The 25,554-nt window shown below is 58.7% G+C and overlaps 2 protein-coding genes across 5 annotated transcripts in view; both read left to right on the forward strand.

Annotated features, from left to right (window-relative positions):
- Positions 1–25,554, forward strand: part of DDX31 (DEAD-box helicase 31) — a 63,749-nt gene that overhangs the window by 36,435 nt on the left and 1,760 nt on the right. Inside the window, exons 17-21 of one of the 4 annotated variants that reach the window (XM_053667763.1) lie at positions 868–949; positions 6,495–6,606; positions 11,613–11,781; positions 11,885–11,929; positions 18,853–25,550. In XM_053667763.1, coding sequence (XP_053523738.1) covers positions 868–949; positions 6,495–6,606; positions 11,613–11,781; positions 11,885–11,929; positions 18,853–18,934 — 490 coding nt within the window. In that variant the 3' untranslated portion in view covers positions 18,935–25,550. Of the gene's footprint in view, positions 1–867; positions 950–6,494; positions 6,607–11,612; positions 11,782–11,884; positions 11,930–14,378; positions 15,011–18,852; positions 25,551–25,554 lie in introns of those variants that run through there. The other 3 variants (XM_053667764.1, XM_053667762.1, XM_037158582.2) reach the window with 3 other exon arrangements.
- Positions 15,039–18,859, forward strand: LOC119059036 (uncharacterized). The gene is made up of 2 exons (XM_053667770.1): positions 15,039–16,488; positions 16,569–18,859. Exon 2 carries the CDS (start codon positions 16,786–16,788, stop codon positions 17,686–17,688), a length of 903 nt encoding a protein of 300 aa, XP_053523745.1. The 5' UTR covers positions 15,039–16,488; positions 16,569–16,785; the 3' UTR covers positions 17,689–18,859.

Below are 25,554 nucleotides of genomic sequence, written 5' to 3' on the forward strand. Positions count from 1 at the left end.
AATGTACACGAAGACCATTTATCTTCCTGTGATCTGTGGTCGGCCCCCGCCCCCGCTCTCTTTTTCCCTGCCCCTCCTCCCTGGGAAGTGTCTCCGCCACTCCCGTCCCATTAGTCTCTGACGCACGCTGCATGCACTCCAGCCATCGAATGCTGTGGCGGCTGAAGGGCAGGCTCCCCGGGTGCCGCTGCAGGCAGGGCAGCGGCTCTGCTTGGCCCCTGCTGGCTCCGGTCACGACCCAGCCCAGACTCTGCTTTCGGCCGCTTGTGCGTGGCTCTGGCTTCAGCAGAGGGTGCTGTCCCCCCACCTTAGGAGCAAAGAAATGAGAGTCATGGACACCCCTTCAGGGTCACCGGAGGAGGGTTCTGGCACGCACAGGGCAGGGGCTGGGCCCCGGTGGGCCTTCCCTGCTGTGCATCCCCTCAGTGCAGGGTCTTGGGTGCCACACCACCCCCAACCTGTTTCTTAAGTCAAAAAGCAAAGGGGGCTGTCTGAAATATTTCCAGTGACATTTCACCATCTCCTGCTCAAGTCAAGATAATAGATCAATAACCAGGCCTACTTACTTAGACTCAAAGTTTATTAAGAAATAACGACACGGTCCCTATAAAGGAGATTATAAGCGCAACACAGTTAACGTTCCTATGGGAGGTGGGAACTGGTCGGGAACGTGGCCCGCCTGCCCCTGGAGGGTTGCAGGAGTCCTCTTCCTCCCAAGTCCCTAACGGCTCAGGCCAACGGTCCCCCTTCCGTAATGTGTAGCTTCCACTTCACGTCTGCTTGGGAACAGGCCAGTTTTACACATCAGGAGCCTGGATGTTTTTGAAAGAACGAGAAGTTTATTTTGCTCTGCCCTTCCTTCTCCAGCGTTTCTGAGATGAAGATGGAAGCTATTTTGTCTGTTCTGACAAGCCACGACTGTCTTAAAGGGAGACGACGGGGAAGCCAGGTGAGTTTATTATTCATCGTGTCTGCCGCTCGCAGCAGCGACGCCCGTCTTGATTTGAGGTAGCGGAGACTTTGTGATAGGACTGTTGTTTCCTCCGTCAAACCAAGTACGTGTTTGAGGATCAGGGACATGAAACGAGGCCAGATCTGGCTGTTTCTCTCTCCGTTGCTCCTGGCTGTGTTTCCTGATCTCATCCAGCGAGTGGGCCACAGTCCATCCCGGGAGTCTGCCGGGTGGCAGCCGGCTTCGCAGGACCAGGCCGGGTCACACGCTCTGGCTGCTGGCTCCTCGCCGGGGTTGTCCGCTCAGGACAGCGAGAGAAAAGTCAGTGCCGCTGCGTCTCTTTCCAGGCGCCCTTTGCTCACCCCTTCTTTCAGCGTGTGCCGTGGACACAGAGCGCGGGTGAGGTGGTTGGAGAGAAGAGGTCTGCCCCCCGTGCTGTCCCCCGTGGAGACCTGGGCCGGGGGGCCCTCCCGGAGGCTCCCCTCCCGTGTGGCAGCCGCTCCCCCACCTGCCCCAGCTCTGCCCTCGGCACACACCACAGGTACATGTGCGCGCGTTGGGGGGTGCCGTCCGCAAAGCGTTCATTACTTGGGTACTTTACATTTCTTTTTTTATGCCTGAAGATAGACTAGAAAGTCGGAGCCAAGCAGGTCAAACTTCGGGGTTTCTTTTCCCCACCAGCCTGTGTCTGTTCGGGTGGACACTCTCCCCGAGGCAGGGACTCGCCGGCACCGACCTGACTCAGGCCCTCTCCGTGCGGAGTCCGTGAGGAGACTGATCTCAGGGTGGGGAGGGCCGCAGCACGTGCCCTCTGGGCCACCGTCCCACTTCACGGAGGGGGGCAGCGAGGCTGCAGAGGTGAAGGAGCATGGACAGGGCACACTTGCCAGCGTCCGTCCTGCTGGGAGGCAAGAGTGGGACCTCAGAGCCCGTGCTCTCACGTGACAGCATGCCCCCCGAGCAGTGACCAATCTGAGACGAGGGAGTGCTGTCCCGTCTGAACGAGGCCAGGTCAGCTGCCGTTGCGTCGTAAGTGAGATTTGGTCAGTGAGTGGCTCCCAGCCAGTTCCCCGGGAGCCACAGAGGTGGGCAAAACCTCCACCGACGGGTGGGTCACTTCACAGGTGTCTGCAGCCACACTCGACTCGGGACCATGCCTTCCTGACAGCGTGCTGTCGGGGCCGACCAGGAACTGAGGGCCTGGGCGCCCCTCTGTCCCTCTGCACTGACGGCCAGTTCCGGTCAGGGCGTTTCACGTGCCCGCAGATCCTTCCTGGAGCCCCAGACAGCTCCGGCGCCATGTGAGGAGGCGTGCAGAGGGGCCGAGAGAGAGTGTGGCCTCAGGCCACTCCTGATCTCGCTTCCCAGCACTGTGACTGGGCACTCTTGGGCCTTCATGGTCCTCGGCTTCTTCATGTGTGAAGTTGTGGTGATAATAGTACTCTTTTCGCACGACCTGGGAGGATGGGGGAAGAAATGACCCAGAAACTGAGCATAGGCACCAAAGGGCGTTTTTGGTTGTTGTTGCTGCTAGTTGTTACCGTTATTGTCACGTTGGCCAGTAGCAGATACGGAGTTCTAGACCACTGAGTGACATGGAGCCTTTCGCTGTGGCACTGAGAGCGAACATGAGCATCTGCCTGCTCCCCGGAGATGGGAGCCAGGCAGTGGACTGTGGCCAAGACAGGGAAGGTGGCCGGTCCGGCCTTCACTGAGACTGCGGGCCCGGCCTTGGTGCAGGCGTTCACCCCGGAGCCCGGTGTGCACTGCGAGTCTGGGGGGGCGGGGCCCGTAAGCCCTCTGGGAGAAGAGTCCCCGGAGGAGGGGCAGAGCAGCTGTGGTCCCCTCTACTCCTCAAGAACAAGCCAGAGCCCTTTCCACCATCGCCCTCTGTGGCCTGGCAGGCTTGCTTTCCTCTTGGAGCCTTGGCCTTGGCCAACCCTGAAGCCTTGCGGGGCCTGGAGGGCAGGCCCAGGGTCACACACACTGGGGTTTGAGTCCTCGCTTCACAGCCGGTAGTGCTGCCCCACGGGCCGGCTCGCCTCTCCTGGCCTCGGTCTCCCCATCTGTAAAATGGGGAGAACCAGAGTTCCCCTCTCAGAGGGTGGTTGGCAGGCGTGAGACGAAGCGTAAAGTGCTCTCTGCACACCGGCTGTGGAAGTCCATCCAGGCCCGGGCCCTGCCTTGGCAGATCATAATAGTAGAGTGTTCTGATATTTTTTAAGTTGGGAGGTCTTTGCTTTTAAAAAGAAAAGTGTTGAGCAAGGGTGGGCTTTCACAGACACCAGAACACCTGGTTCACTCAGAAACCGCACCAGGTTCTAGAGGTCATGCTCGTGAAAGGCTGACTTGTCTGACCCAGTGCAGCTTAAAGGCAGAGGCCAAAGCACAGCTGAACTGAATGGACCGTGTCACTGGTCACCACGTGGTTCACAGCCTGACTGTGCCTGCTGTGCATGACTCACGTGAAGGGCGGAAGGGTTAGGCAGGGCCCCGGCCCACCCTGCCGGTTTCAGTGAAAGTGCAGTATGTCCGTTGGCTGTTCTGACCAGGGCAGACGGGTGGGAGTGGGCCCGGCGGCCAGGCCTCTCCCGCACGTGTCCGGGCAGCTCGTTACACTGCCCCCCCCCAGCCGCTCGGTCGAACTCCGCTGTGAGTGTCCCTTTGGCATGTACGTGTTTGGGCTCCTGTGAAGAGGAAGCAAGCGAGTGAAGTCTCTGTAAAATGTATATTTCATATTTAGGTGTATAAAATATACACAGCTGTGTCTGGGTGTGTGTGCACTCACCCACTACAAAGAGAATACATTTGATCTCCCAACTTTACCGGGAGGCAGTCAGAAGTTTCTAGGGACTTTGGGGGTAAAACTCAGCTTGGCAATAAACTGATTAAAACAAAATACTTTGGAAGTTGATGACATCAAAACTTACTTGTGCTTCCTGCAGAAAAGCCACTCTCCCCTATCACGGCTCCCGCCTAGAAGTTTGTACAACAGAAATAATTGGGCAGAGTTATCTGGAGCTCATCTGTTGCTTCTTGATAGGTGTGGAATTGTTACCTTCCAAGTACACACGCACACGCACACACACATCTGTCCTATAAGTTATTTCATTCTATGAAATATGTCTGTAAATGTATCCTAACAAAAACTGTCACCAGCTTCGGAAGACATTGGCATTGAAATTAAAATAAGATCACTAGCCCCTTGTTTGCCTCTTTCCAAGCATCTGTTCTCCCTGAGATCTGTCAGTTCTTCCAGCAAAAGGGTGTGGAGTGCGGGCAGACTGGGGGGGGCGCTTTCCCAGACTCGTGTGGGCTGCTCGTCGCCAGTGGGCTTCATTAGCCACACCGTGTCCACGCCGCTCTGAGGGTGTGCGAGCCAGGCCTGCGGGGGCTCCCGTGCCGCCTGGGACCTGACCCCCCTCATTACAGGAGCGCACGTCTGTCTGGGGCTGAGCCGGTGCAGTGCAGCTCTGCCCTTCTGTCTTCAGTTTAAATTTAGACTGTCCTCCCCAGAAGGCAACCAAAAAATACCTCCTTCGTTCTCAAGGGGGGCAAGTTTGAAATAATGTATTTCTGGAAGTGGGCTTCGGGGGGGATAAGACACACTTTTTCAGAAGTATATTGTGTTTTCTGCCATTAACTTTTTCTCACATTTACTGAAACTGACCTCATCATTTCAGACATGTGAACCTAGTTTTAATGCCTTTTCCTCATATTCCACTTGTACGCACACTCACATTTTTTATGCGTGTGTGTGTATATGTAATTTTTTTTTTTTGGTTGGGAAGAAAAGATGCCTCATTTTGAAACCTAAAGGGGGGAATAAGAAAAGCCCTTTGTAATATATTGCCACATTATCACTAAATCCCCTGACAGTTGTGTCACAGAAGCAAGTCACCTGTCACTTAAGCTTGAGGTCTCTTTAATTTTCTCCTGGAATTCGCACCAGGCTGTCTTTAATTTGAGGCCTTTATTGGAATTCTGAACCCTCCCTGCCTCCCCGGCTCTCAGATCTATTCTGAGAGCTGTTACAGAGTGTATACAATAACCGACAGAGGGATCCGAGAGGGCTGCCGCTCTGTTTATTTAACACTCTGGAGGGATTTTTGTGCTTACTCGGTCCTGGCTGCCCGGCTTTCAATATCGCTCTGACAGCCACTCTGCCCTTCTCATTAATTTTAAACAGTTAAAACACAGGAAAAAGAGGAAAAAGTTTTCATTATTAAAGTGCTTTACTTTTTAATAACAGAGGATTCTGGCCGCCAGGGGAAAGGGCATCCTCGCTAATTTCACATTCTTTTTTTTTTTTTTTTTTTTACGCGAGGAAGGTGACAGTTGCGCTGCGGAGGCGGCTTAACGAGAGGAGGGCAGCTCGGGAAAGTTTGCGTTTCCCGTCAGTTGAAAGAGTGAGAAAACCCTTGTCAATGACAGCAGCAAATGTCCACTTTCGTAACACGCTCCAGAGTGACTCTTCTCCTGACACGTGCGTGGAGAGAGCCCCCGGGGGGACCGTGCACGTGGGAGCAGCCAGACAGCCGTCAGCAAGCAGGGAGCAGGAGCGATGTGACTAAACTAAAAACATTTCTGGCTGTTCCCAGTCTCTCCCAATACGGAGATGAATGTCGGTTCCGGAGAATGAGGCTTTTCCTTCTCTCCCTTTGTTCTCCTCTGGCAGCTTTCAAAGTGGAAGGGACTCGGAGTCTAGGTCAGGCGGGGCAGGCTCCCTGGGCTCACCCCGGTGACTCCTGTGGCGGGGCGGGGGGGGGGGGGCCAGGCAGCAGCACTCAGAGGGCCGGCCTGTCCGCCACATGGGGTTGAGACCGTGTTCTTTGGCGTCTCAGTTTCCTTCTCAACATCCACGTGTAAGATGGAAACAAAGACCACTCACTCGTTTTGGGGGGGCTACAAACAAAGGAAATCTTTTCTGTGAGATTTCAAGGATGAAAAGAGGTTTCACCTATATCCAGTCGCATCCAGATGTGACTTCCTACAGACGGGCGGTTGGTTGGGACAGCCCACACCTCCCCGGGTTCCCAGGAACCCAGCGTAGTGTCCCCAGTGATGAGTCAGGAGCACTGAAAGGCCGCCCCACCCCTGGAAGGAGGAACGGCACTTGGCACTCCGAGCCTCGGGGGAGCCTGGGCCCCGGGCTCCGAGGCCCAAGGAGGAGGTGCCAGAGTCCTTGGAAAGAGACTCAGGTTCAGTGATGTTTCAAACGGCTGAATTGGACCTGGAAGGTTCCAAAGTGCCCCCAGTGGACTGTCACTGTACACAGGAGTGACAAGATGCTGGGGAGAAAAGTAAGTAAATAAGTAAACAGACAAGCAGCCCGGCCCGCCTCGTCACACCGCCACCCTCGTCTTGGCCGGCTTGCACGTCTCTGGCGCTGCCTTTTTCTCCAGCAATATTGCAGGGATTACCCCAGTCGGCCCCGAGGTGGTTACTGTGTGGCTTCACTGTTATTAAATCCATCATAAACTGCTTCATTATTCCCGACTCTGATCTGCCTCTCCTTTAATCCTTCCGCACCCCCCCCCAGAAATCCCAGGCCGTTGGCCCCCAGGAAATCCAGGAGCGAGCCACGGTCCTGCAGACAGTGTTTGAAGATTACGTGCACTCCAGCGAGAAGACGGTCTCCTGGGCGAAGAGAGGTCAGTCATGTCCCTGGTGACGGGCAGCGGCTGGCCCGAGCCTCCACCCACACACTCCCAGGCGGGCCGAGAGGCTGGACGGGCGTCCTTGCTCACCAGCCAGAGCCTCCCATCCCCTAATTCTTCGGGGTTCGGAAGCAGGCACGGGGTTCGAAGGGACACTCAGTGCTGACTTCATCCTTCCCCACGTCCTGCACCAACGAGGCTTAACCTCGGCCTACGTGAGGACCAGAGCCCCGGCCTGGCCACGGGGGTCCTAGGGACCCATTTTTCTCCTTTGACAACGGAGTGGGGGGGGGTGACGTGTCAGTGGCGGTGGCTGTGGAGATGGAGACTGGGGGTGCAGGGAGGGGCTGGCGGGCCACCCCTGAGCAGGTCCTCTTTGAAAGCACAGAGAAGAATGGGCAAGAGAGGTGCTGGGGAGGGGCCGAGGGGTGGAGCTGGTTCGAATCCGTGAGGCTGCGGCAGAGCCGGTGAGTGAGGACTTCTGTGTGTGAACACCCCAGCGTCCTTTTCTTCCTTCCATGAACTGAGGTTTTGTAAAAACTCGTGAAACAAACACGTGTGAGTTGGGTGCTGTTTGAGCTGCTTGGGGCATGTGGGGGGTGAACGCGGGCAGAAAGCCTCAGCTTTCCAAGATTCCACTGGGGGTGGAGACAATGAGCGTAATAAATATAACAAATACATTGTGTGTAAATTACTCTATCGAAAGATCAGAACTATGGCCCTGGCTGGTGTGGTTCAGTGGATTGAGTTGCTGGCCTGTGAACCAGTGGGTCGCCGGTTTGATTCCCAGTCAGGGCACACGCCTGGGTTGTGGGCCAGGTCCCTAGTTAGGGATGCATGAGAGGCAACCACCCATGATGTTTCTCTCCCTCTCTCTGAAAATAAATAAAAGTTAAGCAATTTTCTAAAGATCTGAGAAGCTTTAAAAAGAGGATCAGAACTATGGAAAAATGGAGCAGAAAATGGGGCTATGAAGAGGATAACAGGGCAGAGAATGCTTTAAAAATATTTGTCTGTTTTTTAGAGAGGTGAAGGGAGGGGGAAGAAGGAGGGAAACTTCGACCGGTGGCCTCTCGTACACACCCCAACCAGGGACTGGACTGGGAATCGAACCAGCGATCTTTCAGTTTGTGGGGAACCACTCAACCAGCCAAGCCACACTGGTCAGGGCGACGGTGCAACTTAAATAGAGGATTGGAGTGAGGTTACACTGGAGCAAGACCCCGAGGGGTCAGGTCCATGGCCTGGACAGCGGGCATTCGAGGCGGCGGGAGCAGAGGTGCCAGGAACTCAGGAAGGCAACTTGGTGGGGGGAGCGGAGGGTGGGCCGAGGGGCAGAGGCTCGTCTTCCGGGTCACCTCTGGCTTGGAGGCTGTCTGAGGGCCTGAGGTCGCCTGAGTGAGATGGGGGCTGTCGGAGGGTCAGAGGTGGGGGTGGGTTGTGGGCGACCGTGGACTTCAGGGAGGAGACGGTGAACGCGGGCTAGTGCGCCGCGTTGCTGAGCGTCTCCCGCGCACCTCGGGTGGGCCTGCCCCCGAACCGCTCGGAGCTGCACTAGGTGGAAGGTGAAGGCCTGGCGGTGGCCCCGGGACCCCTGACACGTGTGTGACCGGGCGCCTCGTCCCCACCCGGGGCCCGATGACAGTCTCAGTGAAATCAGCACGTTTCCCTAAGAGCCTCCCCAGGGACGGACGAGGGGAGCGTTTGTCCCGGTGCCGCTTTGCCCTGCGGAGTCGCAGGGTTCCTGACGAAGCTGCAGTGAAAAGAAAGCAGACTCGCACCAGCACCTTCGACCTGGGTGCCAGGCGCACTTCTGACATTCTTGGGAGACCGTGGCTGTGTTCAGGCGTCTGGGTCACGGGGGGAAAGTCACAGTGACGGCCCTGAGAGACTGGTTTTGTGGTTTCTTGTTGTTACCTCGGGGTTCGTTACCGCCACGACCAGACAGAGGTGCTTGTCTTCCTTTGAGGGCCTGTTGGCGTGAGGCCAGTCCCTCTCGGTTTCCTACCAGGAAGGAGTGAAAGGTGTCGTCGTTCTCGTGCTGATTGATTCCTGGGGTGCACTGTCTTGGTCCCCCACTTCAGACAGGAAGCTCTTTGCTCTTGGCTTTTCTCCAGACTTCGGACTCAGTTCCGGCGGGATGGGGAGACATGCACGTGGCCCCACTGGGACGGCACCGGACAGCCCACACCCCACGAGTGGTGCCGGCTTTTGCATATGCAGATTCTGCACTCCCAGCTGTGCTGCTTCAGAGCCGCCTTGGGAATCGCTCACAAGGCCACCGGCTTTGCCTTCTTGGCAGAGAAGTGGCTGGAAGTGGGGTCACGTGCACACGTGCCTTCCGCCCACCTTTCTGACCTTGTCCTTGTTCATGACCAGCATTCACTGTTGTCAGTCACCACCCCCCTCCTTTCCTGCGTCTCTTTAGCTAGAGATTCAGGTGGTGAAATTTGTGGTGATAAAAGCTTGGTCTTCAGGCTCCTGGGGGAGGCCTTTCCCTGCCAGTCACCCTGCTCCCGTGGCTCACCCCGCCCACCTCTTCTCAGAGCCCCCAGGACAAGTCAGCCGCCCCCCTCCGTGTGTCAGGCAGGCAGGGTCCTGGGCTTGAGTCCTCGTCTCTTAAAGAATGGTGACTGTGCCCCTTCCCGTGGGCAGTGGTGGCTGTGGATGCGGGTCAAGATGCGAGCATCCCAACCTGGGGCGGTGTGCACCCCTCGGGCCGTGCGGGCAGGCTGGGTGGGGCCGGGAGGAGCGGGCCCTCTGCACCTGCTGGCACTTCCTGGCTGCCGTCGGCTCTGCCCGCCCTTCTGGACCCTCAGTGTCTTTCGTGAGACACCACCACCCTGATCAGATGCCCAGGAGTAAACTCGATTCTATGAAAAAGGGCAAAATGTCTGTGTAGGGTATTTTAAAATAGATTTCCCTTAAAAATCATCGGGCTCTGAAGTAGGAGTCAGTGGCCACGGAGCGCTCACGCTCCGGCTGCAGCTCTGTCCCTCGTCCCAAAGAGACGGCTGCTGCTTCCCTCCAGCCTGGGCCCGCAGCCGGTTCCTTGTGCACGGGGCCGGCCGGCGTGAGCCTGCACTCAGCTGCGGACTTATCCCAGACCCCCACCTCTCTGGATTTCCCATGCGTGGGGGTCTGTGTGAGGGTGTGAGGATGGCCACACGTCACTGCCCAGTGAGGCAGGAGTCTGCAGACAAGGAGGGTACGAGAAAATGGGCGGTGGTCCAGGGAGAAAGTGCTTCCTGCCATTTTGTGGAAGACTTGTTGTGTCCGTGAAGCTGTGGGTGGGGCCCCCTCGTATCCTGGGACAGGTGTTTCCAGACCCGGCTATCAGGATTGGTGTGGAGATGAGGCAGACGTGGGGCGTGGTCCGTCTGCTTTAGCAGAGGAGGGGGAGGGGCTTGGTCAGCATTTGGGTAGCAACTTGGAAAGCAGCACCAAGTCTTGGGTGGGGTTGGCTTGGTGTGGATGGTTTCGGTCTGATTGCCCAGGGGAGGGAATATCAGGGCTGGAGGAAGCCGGGCGCGGAGAAGAGGCCCAGGCCCCGGGCCCTGGCGGCTGTGCAGCCTCCCTCTCCGAGGGTGGGCACATGCAGTGCCGTGCCTGGACCCTGGCGTCGGACCCGCCGAGTAGCCTGGGCCATCTGCGTTGTTAAAGATTTCCTTTGAAAGGCAGTAACTGGTTAGTCCCCAGTTAATTAAAAAGGGGAGGACACCCGGGTTTAAGAGAGGGGTGCAGAAGAGCTGCCTGGGTTTTCATTTCTCATCGATTGGGAAAAGGAGTTCACTTTGCTCAGTAAACAGAGCTTTGGTGGGTTCCCAGGGTCCTTTTCGGAGTTGATCTGCTAAAATGACACTTTTTATTACTGTTCATAAACGCCAATCTCAAGGTGCTGCTGGGATATTGCATTTAAGCTGTGGGCAAACTTGCCAGTCCAGTGGCTCAACAGAGTGAGGGTGAGAGGGGCTGCTGTTCAGTGCCTGCCTGCCTCCGTCAGATGTGGCGGCGCCGGGCTCTGCTGGTCGGGCCTCAGGCCAGGCTTGGGGTGCAGTGCTCAGTGATGGGGTGGGGGCGCTCCTGCCCTGCCACTGGGTGAGAAGGGGCAGGCACTTGGTTTTCATTCGTGCTACAAGATACTCAGGGAACAAGCTACAGGAAGACCTTTCCTTGAAGGAGCAGGAGTGGATATGGCCAGAGCTCCACCCTCCTGGGAACGGAGTCTGGCTGTCCCCCATTAGGGGCGTGGAACGGGGACCATCTCAACTTCAGAACAAGCCCGCAACTCTCACGGTCCGCTGTCCGGTGGACTTCTGTAAACTGTTAGTGGTTCTCAAGGGGTGGACTGTTCTGTCAACTATTTTGGAAATCTAATCATTTTGTTTTCCTTTAAAAATCCTGTTTCATTTTCTCTCACACGTTCCTTGAATGGGTAAGAAGCCTGTACCAGTGAGCCCCAGATACCTGAGCCTGAGGTTGGTTTTAAAGCCCCAGGAGCACTCAGTGAAGTGGCCCCGGGGTCCTCAGAATCGGGTGGGGGGGCCGGCCGCCATTTGCAGTAATGTCATTCATTCTTGATAAACACGAGGACAGTCCCAGAGCCTGTGAACCTTCTGAGTTCCATAACATTTGCAATCACTGACTATTGGAGAGTAAATCAAATTTACCAAGGAAGTTTTTTCCTGGCCCGAAAGTCTGACAGTCTCATTTTTCCGGAAGAAGGTGATAGCCTATGTTGATCACTCTTGCTTCCCTCACCCCTTCCTTTGCTTCCCTCTGTGCCAGGGTGGGGCCCCTGCCCCCAGGTTATTAGAAGCTGCGTAGTCAGGTCTGAGTGATACTGGGCGTATTCAAACGATCATTAGTTGGGGCCTGTAGGGCTCGGGGGTTGTTTTTTCCTTTTGAGGAATCAGACGCGTGAGTGCAGCTGTGAGTCTCAGCGAGCGCTGCCTGCCGGCCGCGCGCCCTGCCTGACGGCCGCCCCCGTCTCCCCACAGCCCTGCAGTCCTTCATCCGTGCCTACACCACCTACCCGCAGGAGCTGAAGCACATCTTCCACGTCCGCGCGCTGCACCTCGGCCACGTGGCCAAGAGCTTTGGGCTGAGGGACGCCCCCAGAAAGCTCAGCGGCCCGGCGGTGAAGAAGAGGAAAGCAGCCGTGAGAAGGTGAGACCGCCAGGCTTGTCTCGAGACAGGCGGATGCCGTCCGGTGGGCGTGGGGAGCTCCGTCCAGGCTGCCAGGTGCCCGGTGTCCGCTCTCCTCCCTCAGGTTTTGCAGTCAGTCGTCACCAGGACCTGCCCTTCCCTCCACACAGTAAGTGCCCGGAATCGGGAGTGGGAGCCTGGTCATCGGGTGTCCGGGCTGCCAGCACATTCGCTGGTGTCCTGTCGGGCCCAGACATGGCGGCTGTCTTCACTGCCAGGGTCTGACCTCCTGCCTGCAAAGCCCCCAGGACCTGCCTGAAGACTTCTGGGGGCTCCCTGAAGCCCGCTGGGGGTGCGCCCCACCTGCAGGCTGGGCTGGCACACTCAGGGCGGGCCCAGGGCTCTCCCTCCACCAGAGAGCGACTGGGCCCAGAGAGCCTGGTCAGAGGGAGGACCGCTGCCCCGCGGGCTGGCTGCTGGGCTCTGAGTCCGTCTTCAGATTTCAGGAGGTTCCGACTTGATTTCTGTCTAGTTGTGAAAGTCCCTTCTCTCCCAAAGACAGTGTCCCGTTAGGCGGGGCTCCAGTCTCTCGGACCACGGTGCATGAGAGCCCCGCGGCAGGGAGCTGGGGTGGTCAGCGTTTTGGCCTTGTTCGCGTGGCCAGGAGGATGGTGGGACAGACGGGTGGGGCACTGGGCCGGGGGGTGCTGGGGCGGGTCCTCTCACTGGGTAGCCTTCCTTCCGCATGTGTCCCCGTGACAAGTACCAGAACACACGCGCCCTCCATGCCTGTAGATGGCCTGAGGCCACACCCCCCTCCTGCAGGCTGCAGCGCTGGGTCTGTCCTGTGTGGTCCCCAAGGAGGGCCAGGGGCGTCCTCGGGCTGGCCAGGGCCCTGTGTTTGTGGTGTGGGAGGACTGCCGGCATTGGGAGCAACCACCGGTCTGGGGGTCTCGGCCGTGGCCTTCACTTCCAGCCCCGTCTGCTGTAGCCGTGAGCTCCGGACCCCGTGTCTGCCCGGCCTCCCGGAGCCCCCACCTCCTCAGCAGCAGAGCTGGGCAGTCTGCGAGCGGCGGCTCCCCGAGGCCGCTCTGCCCACCAGCGTGAGGTGTCTGCGGGCCAGTGCAGGCCATGCAGGGAGCCCGGCGAGGTGGCTTCCAGCGTCCCCAGCATGATCCGCTCGGGGACTTGGTGTCCATGAGGCTCTTTACATAAACCGGATAAGAGTTTGCCCGGCACCAGTTCCTGTTTTGGGGTTTCTCATCCGCGTGGCTGCTCCCTCACCGTGGGAGCTCTCGGGGATCTCTGTGAGGTGGGCACCTCTCCCACGCCGCTGCTCCCGGCGGCCCCGGGCCGGGGGGACTGGGACACAACCTAGGTTTCCGCCAGGCTGGCTACACATGCAGGGCACCGCCTGCTGCCGCCCTGCCCCGTCCTGGGCCCCGCCCTGCCCCAGCCTCGGCTCTGCGCCCAGGTGGATACTCTGCGGGGCTCCGGTGCAGTGCGCCAGAGGCAGCTTCCGTCCCTGGCTGGCTGACACCTGCACCTGCTAACTTTGGCTTTGAGCATGTGACAGACCGTGAGGCCTGCCACGAGGTCCGAGAGTGACTGTCCTGCCACCATCTCTCACATTCGGACACTTTGAGAAGGTGAGCAGAGACCCGACAGGCAGATACTGGTCAGGAACCTATTTTGTTTATTTCTCTCCCTACACATCTGAGCAACCGGTCCTTGTCACAGGTGATCTGCTTCGCCAACTGGGGTCCCATTAGCGAGCGTTAATCCAGGCAGCAGCTCCCCCCCAGATCTGAGAGCGAAGCCCAGGCAGGGGAGCAGTGGGGGGGGGGTCCTCAAGCCAGCATTGTCCTTACCTTGAGAAGCCACTAGGGAGAGAGCAAGCCGCCGCCTGCCTCTGCTGCCCCTCGCCAGCAGATGGGCACCAGGACGACGGTGCCCCCGTGAGCGGGGGATTGAGCGGGGCTTTCTTCAGGGAAGAATGGGCTGATTAGCCAGTCGAGGGCATGTAAGATGGGTCGGGCGGCCTTTGATGTCTGGCTGGCGCGGCAGGGCGCCGGCGGGAGCGACGGCAGCGTGTCACAGGATTACTCCGCCGTGACAGTGCCGCACTCTGTTCCTGCCGTGTCACCACTGTCCCTGCCACTGCTACCGTTGTCATGCCCTTCTTTTAAAGGCATTCCCCCTCCCTCCTCCTGCCCTCCTGCCCCAGCCCTGCCCTGCCCTGCCAACGCAGACGGCCACTCGGGTACAGTAGGCGCCGCCGTGTGTTCGGGGAAGTCTCGTCACTCCTGGTGGAAGAATGACTTGCAGCTAATCTGCACATGGACCGTGTAATTGCGGTCAGGGTGCGACAGAGCCTGACAGACGCCCGCACCTCAGCGGAGCCCAAGCCAGTGCCAGTTGCTACTTGCTGAGGGCCGGGGAGAGAAGGCGTTAAACCCCGGAGCGAGGTGCCTGTGCTGTGGCCACAAAGCCTGTTGTGAGCTGGGGCGGCCCCTCTGAGGTCCGTCTGTCCAGAAGGAGAATGGGTTCCTTCTGTGCGGCGTGGGGTAAAATGGCAGCGCTCCGTCCTCTCAGCTATTCCATGTTCTGTTTTACAGTGTGTGCTGCCCAGAGTAAGGGTGTGTTCTCTGCAAACCTCTGATTCCGGCCTGCGGCAGCCAAGGCCTCCGTGGGATGCACTGGTGGGTTAGGTCGGGGCTGCCGGGCGTGTCTGTACAGTGACAAAGGGCGTTTTTGTCCCACGCTGGGCCTTTACCGCTTCGTGGACCAGTTTCCGGGAAACGAAATGAAGTAGTTAACGTCCCCAGATGAGACCTTAACGACCAGGTCCGTTCCCTGCTGCTTAGGTCTGAGATAGGCCACTAAGTCTTCCCTGCACGCAGAAATAAGTCATCACAGAACCTTTTCTGACGCCGACAGGCACACCGGTCAGAGCAGCCCCCGCCTGAGACCCCCCCCCCGCACACCCCCACGGGGGGGGCTGGCACAGGCGCCCCACTGGGAAACGGCGCAGCCATCCTGGACACAGCGTTGCCCTCCTGTGAGAGGAAGTTCTGGCTTGAACCTGGATGAACCCGGCAGGTCCTGAGAAGCAAGCACAGCTAGTACACCTTCTAGAACTTCTATCTACCATGAGCGGCAGAGCGGGGTTGTTTGCCAGAAGTCAGTCAGTCAGTCAGTCTGTCTGTCTCACCAGAGCATGGCGGGAGCAGAACCTGTTCAGGAACAGTGAGCAGGCTCCGCGCCCCCCCCCCGGCTGTCCAGCGCCCCAGAGGTGGTTCAGGAACATGGGAAGGAACTAGCGGGCCTGGGGGTCTCAGTGTTACTGTGACTACGTGTAAGAGCGTGTCTCCTGGGTGCCACCCTGCAGCAAGTGAGTTACGTGTGACAACTACGAAACACCTTTTTCCCCAGGGGACTCGGCTCGTAGCCACCTGAACTCGCCCGTGTCCTTGGATGCTCTTGGCGCCTGGAAGCATCAGGTGTTTTCCTTCTCGGTCCCTCGGTCATTTTGCTCCCCGTGCTCACCCTCTTCCTTGTGAAACGGGCAGTGTGAAAGTCCGACTTGTTGACTGTTCTGAAAAGAAGGGTTTTGTTTTTGTGAATCTTCTCAAGCCAGCCTAGCTAACCTGTTACCTGGTAGTTCCCGGTGTTGTCAGACAGGTAAACGGCCTAAAGTTAGGGCTGTCTTCCGTCCCCCAGTCCCTGCTGACGCTGGCGTGCGTGGGCGGGGTCACGCTCCACCCCCACACCACGAGCCTGTTTCTTCCGGAGTTCTGGGTGGGGTGCGGCCTCTGAGAGAAGTGACGTCCTCTTGGGGCCTCACTCGCCAGACTTGGCTTGTCTGAATTACGACAGCTGCTTGTCACTGAACTTCAAACGAGAGGTTTTGCAAGGGAGGTTTTGCAAGTGCCACTTCTAGGGTTTCTCTGATCTTTAAAGCTTATTGGATATTTGTTAAGTAACTAGTAAGGGTTACTACGTTGCACACTCTAGTTTGAGAAGTAGGTACCTCTTAGATCGGCTCTGGGAGTCTGGGTTGAGTTACTCATGGTCTGTGTGCCTCACCCCCTCACCTCTCCAACGGGGCGCTCGGGCCTCCCAGGGTTGCCGTGGGGCTCAGGGCAGAGGCGGAGGAGTAGGCCACATCACGTGTCGGGAGCACATGGCGGCAGTGGCGGCGGCGACGGTGTTGTCAGGTCCCTGGGCCTCCACTGCACCTGAGCGCAGTTAGCAGTCGACCCCTCGACTGTGGACGCTGGAGCAGCCTCGAAAACGCTGCTGCTCGCCCAGGGCCCCGTCCTGCGGAGCTGCAGTGGCACCTCCCCGCCAGCCTGCGTGTTTCTGGGGGCAGCTGCCGGCCAGTTTTCATGTGGCGCTTACTGCCTCCCTCATGCCGCTCACCCAGCTGCCCCTTGCCGGCCGGAACCCAGCCCGCAGTGGAAACCTCCTCGGTTTCCTTGAGCTGGTTATTCTGTGAACCTGAGGTCAGAGGCTGGAAGGGGCCCTGCTGGGGAACCCACCGCGCGTTCACCACCATCGAACGTCCTGGCCTTGTGACTGGCAGTGCCTGGCCCCGCAGCATCACCCGGACTTTCGAGTAGCCTGCTGCTGGGTCCTTGGTGGCCACTGTGCTACGTGGGCAGCCGGGCCTCCACCCTGCACCCCTCGACTACTCTGTGATCGAGACACATGGCGACAGCCCCGGTTCGTACCCAGTGCGGCCTGGCCCTTCTGCCCTCAAGGTCCTCATCCGGGTGAGCCATGGAGCTCAATCATTCCTGCAGGGACATCATCTCTTGGCATCAAAGCAGAGGCCCCGAGAGGGAGCAGCCCACAGGATGTGGAGGTGAACAGAGTCGGGGCCGCTCAGCTCCCTCCGGAGGAGCAGAGAGAGAGCCAGGGCCTCTGCTGGGCAGCGGCTGTGAGCAGGGCGGGCGCTTCTCGCAGTCTCGGCCCAGGAGGCCTCGGCTCCGTCAGGTCTGAAGTCACAGCACAGCGGACATGACCCAGTTCTCAAAGATCCAGGCGTGGGTTCCACCCCTGGCAGCCGCAGCAGCGTGGTGCTCTGAGCAGGCAGCGACCGGGCGTCTTCCTCGGCCCCAGTGGCTGCTGGACGCTGGCCACGTGCATCTGGTTCCAGTGAGTCAGGGTTGGGCGGGGGCCTGGGGGGGCCACATGGGTGTGAGAAGAGCACGTTCTGCTGGACACATGGGGAGACCAGAAGTTCCTGCTGGATCGTCTCTGGGGCAACTGGCCTTCGAAGTGTCCAGGCAGATGGGACAGGTTGAGTGCCCTGGGAGGTGTCTGGGTCTTTCTGGGTGTGAGCACCTGGCACAGAGGAGCCACTCCAGGCTTTTCGTCAGGGGGCCTGGCTGCCTGCCTGTTCACACAGCCGAGTGGGCACCACTGGCAGTGAGGGGCACATCCCTTTTCCCTCAGTGCACTGGTGCCAGCTCAGTTTCCCTGCTGTGTGGTCAGGACTGTGGGCCCCGCCCTTTGGGGCTCTGGTTTGATCACAGCTGTGCGCATGCAGCTTCCACCTTCGGCCGCTTGTCTGACTTTCTCCTCTCAGACACCGTGAGGTTACCAGCTTTCCGCCACCTCCAGCAGACACCCTTCTCCCCGCCCGGCCAACCAGGCGATCAGAAGGTCTCGCGCGACCCTGTGCTTCCCACACACCTGGGTCACCTGAGGATGGCGGGAGTCCAGGGTGCTCTTTCCATCAGGCATTCGGCAGACAACGAAGACCAGGACCCAGCCAGCCTCTCCGAGGCTGAGGGGGTCACTGGAGACAGCACGTTAGCCGTTGGTGCCTCAGGGGCACAGGGACTGGGAGGTGGGCTGGCCCGATGCACCGTGGGCACTAGGGCGGCATGCACCAAGGCCATGAGCCGCCTTCCGTGACGAGTCCTGCAGTCGGTGCCATTTCAGAGATGGGCAGACGCCACGGTCCCCCCGCTGTGCCCCTGCTGCTCGGTTCCCTTTCGTCCCACACTCCGCCTCTCAGAGCAGGCCGCTCCCTCTCCCCCCCAGTCTGCCCCACGTTCCTGAGGCTCCTCTCTGAATAGGGCGTCCCCAGTCCCCTACAGCCTGCCTCGGCGGAGCTGGGGTCTTCCCACCGGTTCGGACCTGTGCGAAGTGACCTCAGGTCTTCCCACGCCACCTCCCCTCCACGGTCCTGGTGTCCAAGGTGCAGAGGACTGTTACAGCCACTTAACTGACAGTCAAGACGAGGGGTGCTGTTTGAGACCCCGTGTCCCGAGTGAGTGGCAGAAGTGATACCTGTTTTAAGGTCTTTGGTGGTGGCGGCAGCGTCTCTCATGGGGTCTGGTGTGCACCCTCAGCTGTGCTAAGTTCACGTGCATGATCTCATTGAGACCTCGTGAGGTCCCCATGACCAGGGAGGGTCCCCAGTGACTGCCGATGAGACGATCTCAGAGACCCAGGGCCCACTCGCCTAGCACTTGTCTGCTTCCTTCCCTATCCCTTTCCGAAGCTTCTGGTTTCTAGAATTAGTATTAAGCAAAGTAACAAGTAAGTGAACCCTGTTAAGGGTGTTTTTGTACATGCACAGGTAATTCTCGATGTCGCTGGAGACATCGACTTAAAGTAGGGGACAGTGTGTGTGGAAGAGTTGGATTGGAGACCACGGAGCAGCTGGTCCTGGAGTGGGCCAGGGCGTCACGTCCAGGGGCATTGTCTCAGGGCCTGTTTGAGAGGAGACGGTTGCAGGCAGTGCCCGGATGGGACCACTTCTCCACTTTCTCCCACATCTGGAGGCAGAGGGTGCAGTGGAGGAAGGCTGGCCTGGGGCCAGTGCTTTCAGCGCCGTCCAGCCCTGGCTGCGTGGTGGGCCTCTGGGTGGGGAGGGGGCAGGGGACAACGAACGCGGAGCACTGGGCACCGCAGTGGGTCAGTAAACGCCATTGCCTCCGCCCGGTCCCACTTCCCCTTCAGGGTCTGTGGTGAGCGAAGGCTTCATGGGATCCCCGGAGTGTTCCCCTGCCTGACCCTTGTCCCACCAGCCATACTGGCTCTTGGTGGGTCATCTGTGGTTCTCTGCTTCAGGCCTCCCAGCAGCACGGGGCAGGGGCCACTGCTCCCAGAACAGACCCTCTCTGCCAGAGCCCCTGAGAAGGAGCTGGAGTGATGGGCCACTCGCCCATTCCACGCTCAGTCTTGCTTCCGTCCTGGTGTCTGAGACTCGCGTGCTGGGACCACTTCTCCACTGCGAACAGCAGTGGAGGTGATGCTGCCTTTGGTGAAAGTGGTCCCAGTCCACGTGACAGCGTGTCAGCTGTGCGACGTCCGCCTGTCCCCGTTAAGGGCAGCCAGCGCTCCGTGGGCACCCTTGCAGCAGGCACCGTGGTAAGTGCTTTGATTCGCTGGTTCACTTAGTCCTTTTGTGAGAGAGTCAGCTGGACGGAGAAACAGGCCCCGCCACACCGGGAGACCTCATGGGACAGTGCCCGGACCCTCGCCTGGGCCAGCTCTGCACGGCGAGCCTGAGCCCGGCCATACGTCCCCCACTGCTCCTGGTTCACCGTCTGTCGGCAGAAGCATTGTCTCTCAGACCAGGCTTTTTTCAAAATCAGGCTCATTAAACTACCCACACTTGGGCAGGGACCGCCCAGCAGAGAGTCTCACAGCTGATGGTGACGGCAGGGCTCAGGGCCACCACTGATGTGTGTGCGCACTGGCCGGGCGCTCGGCCGTGCAGAGCTGCGCCACCTCCCGTCCTCCGCCATCATGGCGGCATCCCCATGGCAGGCTGGGCTCGCACCCGGCCCCAGGTCGCAGCTGCTCGCCTGGTTGCCCCTGGGTCCTCCCCTGGCTCGGGGCGACACTCACCGTCTAAATACCCATTTGCACACCTGGTGATCCAAACCACTCGCCTGCTGGGGCCCGAGGGCAAGACCTGTGCATGCCCCAGGTCAGTTCCATCTTGTAGCCGAGGCCCAGACAGAGGTCACCCAGCATGTCAGCTGTCCCAGCAGGCTTTCCATCTGCAGATGTGGTGGTTGATAATCCCAGCGGGCAGGGCAGGCTGGGGGCTGAGCACTGGGGCTTGGTGCTGGAATTCATTCGCAGCCCACCAGTCTCATTTGCCTTCCTAGGGTGTGGCCAGCCAGGTTACAAACACACCAAGTTGTTTCCACGGGCCCCTGGACTCCCCCCGCCTGACGGCATTCCGTAGTGTACTCACACTACAAACGCACATTCCGGTTGGTTTACCTTTACAGGAGCCTGCACTTGTGAGGGGACAAGGCCCCCAGTGGGGTAGGGCGGGGCAGAGCTGGGATTCCAGCCAGGCGCTTCCAAGTTCCTTCTCTGCCCTTCCCAGCTCGGCCATCTGCTGTTGACGTCCATGCCCGAGTCCCCACAGAACTTCTGGGGAAGTCTCGGCACTTGGGCCACGTGATCTCAAAGTCCTAGCTGAGGCTGGAATCCCCCCCCCCCCCCCAGCCCTCGGCCCCCTGAGTGCACGCCCTGGAGCAGCAGACTCACGCGCTGCGGCTGTCACAGGCCCATTCTGGGCACAAGGCGGACCCTGCTCCTTGCTGGTCTCCGTCCACCGGCCTCTCCTGGGCGTTGTGCCGTGGCTTCCTCCCCAGAGCGGGGTGTGTTCTGGGGCTCTGCCAGTTTTTCAAAAGCTGCACTTGGTTTGATCCTAAGAAATCACCAGAAGGCGTCCCTAAAGCAGCTGGCCTGCCTGCCACATCCCTGCCAAACAGAGTCCAGAGCCTGTGAAGCGGTGTCCATCCAGTCGCTCCCCTTCAGTGACCAGAAGGCGCTGTAGCCGCCACCCTTTGGTGGCTGAGTTACCTTCGCACGCTGGCTGACCCCGCACCTCAGCTGCATGGTCACACCAGGGGGACTGCTTGTCAGCTTCTCCCTGGAGCCGTTGGCCGCTCTGAGGCCCACCAAAGCCTTGCACAGACGCTGCTGCCTCCTCTCCGCCTGAAAGCGCGGGGCAGGAGCTCCGGGGCCAGGGCAGAGCCGCCCTGGCTGCAGGGGTGAAGGCCCTTTCCCAGGCCGCCTCCTGTTTGTCTGTTGTGCTCACACCACAAGGAAAAGAACCCCTCACAAGGTCTAATAAACTGGAAGGTAAAAGCAAAGAGGTTTTGATAAGTAAATATTAAAATGCTTCATCATTGCAGCATAAAGCAAAAGTCTACCTTTTAATTCTATTTTCCTAAATGAATATACTGTTTTCTGATTATGAAAATAACACATTTGTTGCAAAAACTCAGAAAATAGAGAAAAGGCTTAAAGATCACTCAGAAGCCCACCATCCAAGCCGACCCCGGCGCACGCTCCCCGCGCCCTCGGACGCGGTGTGTGTGCGCGTGCACGGGTCTCCGTGCGTGTGTGTGGAGAGCGGACGGGTCGTGGTCTCTACGGCTGGTTTTTACATTTTGTTGTTATAGTTGTTGTTTTTATTTCTCCAACTATTACAGTTAAGACACACTTTCTCAGGGGTCCCAAAACTGACATTCAAGATGACGTGAACATTGTCTTTGTGTTAAAAATACTTCACGCAAGGAGCTCGCTCCTTGCTGCGATGAGAACTTGCAGCTCAGTGGTGAGGTAGGCAAGCTGTGGGCTCACATCCCAGCTCCTCTGTGACCGTGTGCAACCCCGCACGTGCCACCTGGCCCCTCTGAGCCCATCCCTGCCACAGCGGGGTGGGGACGCTGGTGGCACCTGCCCCCGGCTTGGGGAAGGAGAAGGGTTGAGCGCCTGTCGAGTCCTCATAGCAGGTCCTGACGTGCACTAAGTTATTGGAGTCGCGCAGCCAGTTCGAATGGCTTTGCTCTGACCTGTTTTCTATCCACGTTGGTTTCAGTGCTGTTCTACTGTGTTTGGTGGGGCCCTTCCACGTTGGCCGTCGGGAGTCCTCCCAGCCTCTGCCCGCAGGGGGCGCTGGGAGTCTGAAGGGCTGTCCGTAGGTGCATATGGAGTCCTTGGGGGAGACCTACTGCTCGGTGACTGTCTGAGTAACTTTCGGGAAGAAATAGTGAAATTCCCCACATCCTGCTGTAAACTAAAATAGAATGCAGGTGAAATTAAAGCAATAGCAGACTCGATTATTTTCTAAGTGCTCCAGGGCGCAGGTGGCAAACACAGTGCCCGTGGGCTGAATCCAGCCGGGCGCCTTGTTTCCACCCGGCGGCAGCGCCGAGCTCTTGCTCAACTCTTTACAGAGTAGCTACATGTGGACAGTCCTAAGTCACCTTTGGCCCTTTGAAGGCAGCCGCCAGGCTGATGGGCCGCCAGTGAAAATGAGTTTGATACCCCTTCTCTACAATGTGGGAGACGCTTCTAAATATGACCCTAAAACATAAAAAGATACCCTTAGACTTAACAATACGTAAATAAGACAAGACAAAATAAAACATTTTGTCCTGCCAAAGAATGCCATTACCCTGAGCCCATACTGGAATGCCTTTCTGCCGGGCACCCCAAATCTATCGGCGATGTTGCAGGGAGGCCCTGTCTCCAGCGGCTGTCCCGGTGGGCACATGAATGTGCTAACCAGGCTGCGAGCCCCCTCCCCCGGCGGTGGGAGCGTCTGCCTGCCCAGCTGGGTGACCCGGCACGCCAGCTGAGGGGTGCTCCGCCTTGCTGCCAGGGACTCCCTGTGGCTGGGTAAGCCGGGCTGCTGCCTGGGGACTCCGGGCGGGTGCGTGCTCAGAAAGCCCGCTGGACAGGGTCTGGGTGTTCAGAGGGTGAGGAGGGCAGGGAAGCCGGCAGGTTCCCGGGAGAACCACAGCCTGGCGGGAGGCGTTGCGCCCACACACACCCATCGTGTGCTTGGGTTTAGAGCGTTTCATCTTCCATCTGGACTTGGCCTTCTCAGCACTGGGCCTGAGAACAAAGGAGAGGAGGCAGTGTGCTGGCCGAGGGAAGGCAAGTCCCGTGGGGTGGCTGCCACGCCAGCAGGGTTGACCCCGAGGCTTGCCCCCGAAAGGGTCTGGGTCCCGCATTGAAAGTACTGTTGACCTTGAACAACCCAGGCTGGGACGGCAGGGCTGTGTTTTCCATCCACAGCTGGGAACTGGCGAATGTGGTGGCCAGCGTCCGAGCCCCGCGCTCTTCAAGGGCCGACTGCATCGACTAGAATGAAGTTACACGCTGCTCTGGGGCTTCGAGGTCATAACCTCCAGGCAAGCAGGGCCGTCTCCGAGACCTGCTGTCTGACACATCTGCTACCAATGTGGACCGAAAGGTCCTCACGAGCCATTCCTGGGCACTGCTGGTCCACCTCCGACCACCGTCCCACCCAGCAGAAGTGGGGGGCATGTGTGACAATCTGTCCGTCTCCGGGACCCCCCAGTCTGAGCCAGCCTCTGCCTGCTCTGTGCACAATCTCTGTTTCAGCCTTCACCCCCCGTGAGATTCTGGGGACTGACTCTGGGTTGGCTGTGACAGGAGCAGTCGCTGAAGTGAGTGGCGGAGCTCATGCCGGGGAGGCTATTTTGACTGAAATTTTGCATATTTTGAAACTGGTTGTTACATGTAAAATTATATGCATTGTGAGTACCGGGTTCAAATGAGGGGGAAGAAAAGCGCTCCTTCCTGTCACAGCCCCTTCACTCAGTCTGTCATGTAATCTGACTAAAAATAAACCACGAGGCAGAACTGGCAGCCTGCAGTTCGGGACAAGTTCAGCACTCAGCTGGCGGCCCGTCTCCTGCCACTGCCGCTGCCAAACCACCCAGCTACCCCCGGAGGCGGGGCCTTCGCCCGGGACACGGGCACAGCCCTGCGGGGCAGGTCCTGGTCCTGGGATTTAGAGCCATGGCCCTGCGGGAACAGGTGATGGATCAAGACGGGCCTCGGAGCCAGTCTGGTCCCCGAGTGGCCTCGGGAGCATCGCGTGGCATCTCTGAACCTCAGTTCCCTTCGTTTTGACTGAGACCGACCGCCGTCCACTGGCCAGCCGCCAGCCAACCCCTGTGTCTGTCTGTACTGAACCCTGCCAAGGCCTGTGAGCAGTGTGGTGAGCACCGCCCCGTTTTTCCACGGGGCCACTGAAAAGACGGGCACGTGCTCAGTGTGAGCTCTTGTCCGACAGCCAGGTTCCAATCCCCACATCTGTGTCACCACCTTCCCCTGTCATCCATCCCCTGTCCCGCCAGAACAGTCCAGTGTGACCACAGATGCCCCTCCGTGTCACCAAAGGTGTGCTGGGCCTCGCTGTCATGCCCGGCCGTCTGAGCTGCCCTGGCGTGGCCGCAGGCGGGACCGAGGTCTCTGAGCCTGTCTGACTTGTTCACATCTTGGCCCTTGCACTTGCCGTGCCCGCATCAGGCCTCAGTTTCTCTGACGTGCGAGTGCCCGCCTGCCCGCCTCGGGGGGCACAGATCATGTGAGACATTGCAGGGCCCAAAGGTGCCTCCAGGCCCTGCCAGCCTTGCCGAGTCCGGCCCGCGCACACGCGTGGTTCAGGTTCCTGGACCTTCCGTGTTGGGTCCTGATCATCCCTCCGCTTCCGCGTCCCTCTTCCCCCAGGCGGGGTGGCTGCGCAGGCCTCCCTGTGTGTGGTGGCGATGGGAACCATTGTCCGGCTGGTGCAGGTCTCATGTGGAGTGTGGCTGAGACCAGGCGGGCCCGTCCAACCTGGTGTCAGTGCCGTCACGGCGTGGTGCAGCCTCCGTTTTGTCCCAGTGGTCCATCTGTCTGTGATTTGGAGGTTTTAAGGGAGTTCTGTTACATTTGTGTTGACCACTGTTTTAGTCTGACTTCACCTCCGATTATTATGGCAAAGAAAACGTTGCAGGTACATACCTGGCCAAAGGCCGACATCTGCCTCCTGCAAGAACCCCAAGAGGCTGTCACCCGAAGACACTGCCACCTTGTTGCTGAGGAGGTGGCAGTGTTGCTGCACGGGTTTGGTGGCCGTGGCGCTGCGGCCACTTTGGTTGAAATCCTGTCTTTGAAACGTTGCTCTCCAATTTGCATAATAATTCCTCCTGTGTCTGACTGAACTAGAAATGTCCCCTCTGACCTTGTGATCAAATGGTAAGGTCTTTTGAAGACAGTTGCAGGCACACCTTGTGTGACTGGGCTGGGCCTCAAGGAGCTTCGCAGATGCGTGTCTTCCATGTTGAAGGCCAGACCCTCAGGCGGCAACAGACTGAGACTCATTTTGTTGCAGTGACCTGGAACCAAGCCCAAAATACCCTGGTCTGCGGGCCCCGGGGCCGTCTGCTGCCCACACCCCGGGTTCAGGCGTTCTGGGTCAGAGTTATTTCTGAGAGTCTCTTCAGTCAGTCGAGAGGTGTCTGTGCCTGGGACAGGTCCCCCAGCCCTTGCTCTCCGGCCCCTGCTGGCAGGCCATGGCTCAGTCCCTAGGAGGTGGCCCTGCGCTTTGAACTGCGAGAGGCGGGAGTGCTGCCAGCCGCTTTCCCTGCGGGACATGCTTGGGTTTCAGGGTGGGTTCCCCCCGTCCTTCAGCGAACGGCTGCATCACACACCTCATTTGCCATCAGTGGTGTGTATGTCGTTCCTTTTTCCGGTGAAAACAACATAGAACAAAGCCTCACTTTTAAAAATGCCATGGTATTTTGCCACCATTATGAAAATCTGTCATTGCCGTATCTAATCTTCTGGTGCATAGAATATCAAAACAAGCACCATCGAAGGGATTGTACTTCTTGCACAAAAATGTCAGTCCCGCAGTCTCGGCACCAGCTGCTCTCAGCCTCTTTCCAAGCGCAAAAGAAAAATAATAGTGTCTCTCCCCTCTGCCGTTCCGTTCCC

The sequence above is a fragment of the Artibeus jamaicensis genome, unplaced genomic scaffold, assembly GCF_021234435.1.
Source record: "Artibeus jamaicensis isolate MK-2021 breed Jamaican fruit bat unplaced genomic scaffold, CSHL_Jam_final contig_471, whole genome shotgun sequence".
NCBI classification, from domain to species: Eukaryota; Metazoa; Chordata; class Mammalia; order Chiroptera; family Phyllostomidae; genus Artibeus; species Artibeus jamaicensis.

What these genes read in the sequence shown, in the direction of transcription:
- LOC119059036 (XM_053667770.1), top strand. Translation starts at nt 16,786, where the DNA reads ATGACCCAGTTCTCAAAGATCCAGGCGTGGGTTCCACCCCTGGCAGCC.